This window comes from Octopus bimaculoides, chromosome 7 (genome assembly GCF_046866305.1).
Source record: "Octopus bimaculoides isolate indiv1 chromosome 7, ASM4686630v1, whole genome shotgun sequence".
NCBI lineage: Eukaryota > Metazoa > Mollusca > Cephalopoda > Octopoda > Octopodidae > Octopus > Octopus bimaculoides.
The window spans coordinates 36,784,961-36,792,185 of NC_142934.1; the positions used below are offsets into that span (position 1 = coordinate 36,784,961).

At 33.6% G+C, this 7,225-nt stretch overlaps 1 protein-coding gene across 23 annotated transcripts in view; it reads left to right on the top strand.

The window, feature by feature from the left end:
- LOC106881794 (uncharacterized) overlaps positions 1-4,420 on the top strand; it is a 158,859-nt gene extending 154,439 nt beyond the window's left edge. For 20 of the 23 annotated variants that reach the window (XM_089355189.1, XM_089355183.1, XM_089355175.1 and 17 more), the window contains one exon: positions 455-4,420. In XM_089355189.1, coding sequence (XP_089211315.1) covers positions 455-889 — 435 coding nt within the window. In that variant the 3' untranslated portion in view covers positions 890-4,420. The remainder of the gene's footprint in view (positions 1-454) is intronic. The other 3 variants (XM_089355198.1, XM_089355200.1, XM_089355199.1) reach the window with 1 other exon arrangement.
- Positions 4,421-7,225: the final 2,805 nt, after the last annotated feature.

The following is a 7,225-nucleotide window of genomic DNA, read 5'->3' on the forward strand; positions in this document are numbered from 1 at the left end:
CTTGGTATTTATACAGAATGATGAAACGAATACTAATTTTCAAAAGAAAAGTATTTATTACCTTAAAAGTAAATAAAACATATTTCTCATTTGTGTAACTCTTCTCATAACTATTCTATCACTGACTCTCTCTCCCCCTGCCACCAAGCCTAGCATGTGCACTTATGCTACACTTTTTATATCAACTCTCTTTGTATCTCTCTTTTACTCTTTCTTCCTCTCTATGCAATGTAAAGTGTGACTGGAAAAATCAACCAACCAACCTTTTATATTGGCTATTATTATTATATAGAGATATTTTGTAAATTTTAGTTTGATATTATAACACTGTTGTTATCTAAATTTCTTTTCAGTTTGCTTATGTGCAATTACATTATTAATGTAATATATGTAATTGTAATATGCTTTTATTTACATATGATTTTAATATTAAACCATACTTGTACATCTATAGGTCAACAGTGGCTTTTCCAATTACTACTATGATAGTTATCCACAAGAATACTATAATGGAGATGTATATTACAGTACCTTCCAGACTAGGCCAGCATCTAGCTATAAGACCCTATCTGAAAAAGATGGACAGCTGGAAAATGCTAAAGGAGATGGGTTAGCTAGTAAAGAGAGAGACTCTATTGAGAATCCTAACAAAAACACTTGTGCTGAAGAAAGTGTTTTCAACAATGATTTTGTAAGTGCAGGTGTTAAGAATTTGATTTTTAAAAAATTCTTTCTCATCAATGTCATTATCGTCATAATTATTACTATGGTTGTGGAAGTTCATCATCATTATCATCATCATCATCATCATCATCATCATCATCATCATCATCATCATCATCATCACCACCACCATCACCATCATCATCATTGCTTATATATTTCTTAACTTTCTTTTTGCTGTAACTGCAAGTCACAGAATATCAGGACTTTCAGATTACTACTTCATGAAGAGGAAATAAGCAATGAACCACTTCAGAAATTGGTGGTGGTGGTGGGTGCTTTTAATTAGGACAGTATTTGTTGTTGGGTAGCTTGTAAATAGTATTTAACAATAGGTAATTGATGAAACATGGAGGGGGAAAATCTTGTTTGATTATTGCTCCAGTGTTGAAATTGTACTGCAGTGTCAGTGAGATTAGTAATAATTGTTCAAATTTTGGCACAAGATGAGTAATTTTTGGAAGAGGGTATTTGTAAATTATATCAACCTCTGTACTTGTCTGGTACTTTATTTTATCAACCCTGAATAGATGAGAGGCAGAGCTGACCTTGGAAAGATTTAAAATCAGAAAGTAAAGAGCTGGAAAAAATGCAGCCAAGTGTTTTGTTTGATGCACTAACAATTCTGCCAGCTCACCACCTTAATCATAATAATAATAATAAAAGTAATCCTTTCTACTAAAATACAAGGCCTGAAATTTCAGGGGATGGGGCTAGCTGATTACATTGATTTCAGTACTCAATTGGTACTTATTTCATCAACACTGAAAGGATGAAAGGCAAAGTCGATCTCGGCAAAGTCAAACTCAGATTGTAATGACAGATGAAATGCTGCCAAGCATTTTGTCTGGTGTGCTAACAATTCTGACAGCTCACTACCTTAATATTAATGGTAATCGTAATTCTTTCTAATTTTGACTGAAGACCAACGATTTTGAGAGAAGGGGTAAGTTGATTACACTGATCTTGAAAGGATGAAAGGCAAAGTTGACTTTGGCAGGACTTGAACATTGAACATAAAGAGCTGGAAGGAATGCTATGAAGCATTTTATCTCATATGCTAACAATTCTGTCAACTCATCGCCTTCAAATGTTTTCAAATTTTGGCACAAGGCCAGTAACTTTGTGAGGAGAAGTTCTCACCAACCACTCATCTATCTCTAGCTTCCACATTGACTACCAAATAAGGGAGCAGGAAACCCTGTCAAAGGCTTTTCCCATGTCAACAAAAGCCAATTACAGAGGTTTGTTTTTGACTAATTCTCCTGCAGTTGCCTACCATCAGTAGTGCTTCTCCCTTCTGCAAAACCACACTGCATTTCATCTAGCCTATTCCATCTTAATAATACAAATTATCTCCCATTTTGTGGTAAGCTAAGAAGGTAGGGGGATTTATACTTCTCCCTAGATACACCACTTCATAACACCTATGATTGGGTGAGCCATTGAAAACGTTTCTATGTGGTTACTCAATTTCCTAGAAATAGTTACCAAATCTCACTCAAATTACATTCCATCATATTAGGAGTAAGACTCATAGAAATAATATATAGTCCTTATCTATTCCCGCCCCACCCACCAAAGAAAAGAATGGTCATAGCTAAACTTCATTTGACCATTAGTCTAGTTGTTCAAGTGTTCTTCTGGAGCTAAACAACAACAATACACAGACTCACCATTCTTCAGCTGAGTAACTAGCATCATATCTGCTCAGATCTTTCTGTTGTTTTATAATTGTCTTTGATAATCTAGCTGTAGTCAGGTTATTAGTTGAACAGTTGATGGAGATATAAGTAATTCAAAATAGTTGAATGAAGAAAAAATTGACTGAATTTCAGTGAATATTTGAAATTTAAAAAATAGGAGGGAAAATGGTTTTATTAACAATTTTTTTTTTTATTAAACTGTTATTGTGTGTGAATGTCATGTTGACAATCTGAAAATCAGTGTAGCTTATGTTAATGTTCTTTTATGGCCTCTCTTTCATCTTTTATCATTGTAAGCTTGCTGAAGCATGCACAATGTCTCTGTAGCAGACTTCCCAAGTTTAATGCAATTTTCACATTGGCGCTTTGTTGCAACTTCCTCTCCATGACAAAAAATCGCAGACTATAGCATATACATGATCACAAAATCTCAAATTTCACAACTTGCAAAGTAAACACAGTGATGTCACTTGGCACACTGCCTTATGAAGGTCACTGCTAGCTTTCACTGTGCATGTAACTATGTGCTACTATCTGTTGGCATGCTATAGAACTAGTCCAGTAACTTTTTGATACCATCTCATATCATCTTGTTCAATTTCTCTTAACTATAGCACTATTTTAGCTGCTGTAATGCATCATGCAGAGATGCACATTTTTCATTCCCCACATTTTTATGCTACTAGTTTCTCTTCTCCTTAAAACCATCTCCCCATGTCACCACCTTGCATTCTCAATATTATACCATACCACTATTTTATACCATCTCATATCAGTCATTGAACCCTCCCCTCACCTTTGTTCCTCTCTCTCTCTCCCTCTTTCCCTATATATTCTGCTACATGCCTTTGATCTCTGCCCTTGTAACTGAGCAACCCTCACTCTCCCTTCACACTTCACATTGTCTCCCTATTTCTTGTTTGTATGGTTTTATTACAATACTGCTTTCCACCCCACTATTTTTACACTACCACTTATTTCCTCCTCCTCTTTGACCTGCACTTATTTCCTTCCATCTTCTCACAAACTGATATTCCCGATTGATCATGTCCCTTCCTTTGTTTGCTGTTCACAACATCATCTTTATCCCTATATCTCATCCTCGGTCACTCACCTCATATTCTTGCAAACTTACTTGTTCCACTATCCCCATCCCCTCACATTCATCCTCTTGTACCTTGAGTATATGTCCTGATACCTCATCAGCACCATCTTCTCTCCTTTTCCAGCTGGGGGTGGCCATCTGTCTCCTGTAAAACACCTGTTCCTATCACACTATCATACTTTTGCTTCTCAATACCTGGGATAAACCTTCTCCCTCAATTAAGGAGACACGAAAAAGTACACAGTACATTCTGAAAAAGACTGGCATTAGTAAGGGCATTAAATGATAGGAAACATGCCAAAACAGACAGTAGACCTCTCTGATCATGTCAAACAACCCATGCCAACAATGAATACAGATGCTAAATTATGATGATGAGGACAATGACAACATATATATATATATAAACTTTTAGAAAAATTTTAATATTTGCTATAATTCAAATGGTTGTTGATTCAAGAAACTGTCCATATACCATACCATTTCGATGCTAAAGCATTAACATTAATGACAATATTACGGATTTCTGTTTCCATTCGTATAATATTCATTATATTCCTGAGTTACCCTTTTTTGATCTGAGATAAACATCATTATCATTTTGTAATAACATTGCTATAATATGAGTCTTTCATTATGCATCAAGACCTATTAATTCTCTATTCCACTGGATCATATTGTTATTGTGTTGCTTCCTTTAAATTGGTGATGGATAATTTTCATTTATTTCCTTTACAAATCATAAAAGATTACAATTTCAACTTAATTGAGTGTAGTCAGTTGGTTTAAGCACCAACATTATTTTGGTGTCCATGCCATTAAAGAAAATAATAATGTCATTAAACTAGAGTGTCTATGCCATTAATAAAAAAAATATATAATGTCATTAAACTTTGCGATAATTATAACATTTTGGTTTGCATGTATGAATATTTGATTTTTCCAGTTGGAGGTATTCTTGAAAAACATATGTGATGGAAATTGCTAATAAGAGTATAAAGGATGTTAACAAAAATGCTAAAATAACAGAACGAGAAAATTATAGTTATCACATCCCAAATACTATACAAGTTTAATTACTTTTAATATACACAATATGTTGTGGTCAATGAGTCACTCATTGTTCTACATTGTTATTGTCTACAATAAATACTCTATTTAATTTCACAAATGGTGCGTGCGCACACACACACACACACACACACACACACACACACACACACACGCACACACACACACACACACACACACACACACACATATATATCAAAACCATCATGGTATCTATGAATATTGATTAATAGGTATATACTGATATTAATAAAGTAGTATTGAGGTAAAAGAACATTCTAATTATATATTAAAAAAATTATATTCTAAGGAGTTTTTTTTATATATGCAGTAAATATATCAGTATAGTTTTATATACGCTAAGTATGAATTAATAGAGATACAAAGACTTGCTTAATTTATTTATGAATAAATAAAGGCTAGTTATTAATTAATAAAGAAATGAAATAAAATAATCAATTAGGGCAGAATACCATAGAAATAAAATAGCTTAATTACCAATGCTATGGTAAAATATATTTAGCCTATTAACACCAATAGAGAAGATTTATATAGAAAATGTATAATGATTTAAAATATATTGGACTAAAAATTTAAAATTTAACTTGTATAGGCGTAGGAGTGACTGTGTGGTCAGTAGCTTGCTTACCAACCACATGGTTCCGGGTTCAGTCTCACTGCGTGGCACCTTGGGCAAGTGTCTTCTACTATAGCCTTGGGCCGACCAAAGCCTTGTGAGTGGATTTGGTAGAGGGAAACTGAAAGAAGCCTGTCGTATATGTGTGTATATATATATATATGTATGAGTGTGTATATGTTTGCGTGTCTGTGTTTGTCTCCCCAACATCGCTTGACAACCGATGCTGGTGTGTTTACGTCCCCGTAACTTAGCGGTTTGGCAAAAGAGACCGATAGAATAAGTACTAGGCTTCCAAAGAATAAGTCCTGGGGTCGATTTGCTCGACTAAAAGTGGTGCTCCAGCATGGCCACAGTCAAGTGACTGAAACAAGTAAAAGAGTAAAGAGCTAATACCAATAAAAGACTGATGTCTGGTATCAGTTAAAAGAATATTTAAGTTATGGAACATTCAAAATTTTACATTAATCTTTCCATATATAAATTGAGGGATTATTTTATAGGTTTAAGAATTAAAGAAGTTATTAAAAAATTTTTTTTTTACTCCTTACATGGAATTTATAGTTTCTTAGTAATACTAGGATAAGGAGGGTAGAGCCATTTATGAAAGAGAAAAATCAAGTAATCTAAAAAGATTATTTCAAAACAGAGTTTTGTACAGAGTTAAAATTCAGGGTAATCAAGAAGATTATTAAGAATGAAATTTTAACAAAATGATAAAAAACTTCTATGAATATAAAGAGTATATACCAAAATATTTTCTTACCACAATGGAGGGAGGAAAATGAAATAGTTTAATATTTACTTACTTATTACCTATCTAATATTAACTTATAATATGGTTACTATAAAGATTGATCACTTCAATAAAGAAGATTTTTTAGAAAATATGTAATAATTCAAGTATCTAAAAACTAAAATTGTTTATTTACTTAATTAGCTTGTATGTATACTGACTGCAACCCAATATTAACTAAAAGTATTGATAAGTATTGAGCAAACTACTCAGATAATCTATCACCATGGAGATATGCTTGCATATTTGTTTCAAGCTTCAGTGCTTTTATACAGTGCCAGCTTTTGTTCCCATTGGAATAACTGGAATGGTTTGTCTAAAATCATCAGATAGAACAACTGTCACACCTTCTGTTGGAGAAACATTATTTTGAATATCTCACAATGACCTGTCAACAGCTTCAAAGGCTCTCTTATGTGCCATTGTACATTCATCTCATATTATCATTTGGTATTTTCTGAGAATTTCAGCTATTTCTGAATTCTTGCTGATATTGCACACAGGACTTTCATTAGACTACATATCCAATGGAAGTTTGAAAATTGAATAGGCTGAACAGCCTCCAGGTAGAAGGGTTGCAGCAATGCCTGATGATTCAACTGCAGTGGCAATTTTTCTTTGCTGTCTAACATTTACCAAAAGTAGTTTTATAATAAATGTCTTTCCATTTCCTCCTGGTGCATCTAGAAAGAATATTCTACCCTTCTCATGTCTAATGTTGTCAACTGCTTTGTACGCTTTTCTTTGATTTTCATAATTTTCTTTCACATATTTTGCCAACTCATCAATATTGTAGTTTGTTTCTGTGAGTCTGTTTTCATTGCCACGAGTAATTTTAGGGAGTCCGTAAGTCTGAAATACTTTTCCTCCAATAGCAAGGAGTTTGTCTTCTATGTTGATCAATGCACTATTGTACATCTCATTATAACCCAAAGCAATATCAGGAAATTTCTGTTGTAGTTGATGCATATAATCTTCAGACAGTTCATCTTTATACTTTACCTATAAGCCATTTCAATCACCATTTTCACAGTTTTGTAATATAATTGCAAACAGGGAGCAAAAACTATTTGCAATATGTGATACAGAAGCACTCAGAAAGTGCCTTGCCCCATTGAGTCATCTTCCAGTAATCCAAACTTCTCCATTCACATAAATTAAAGGGTATTGGGGAACATCATAAAAGC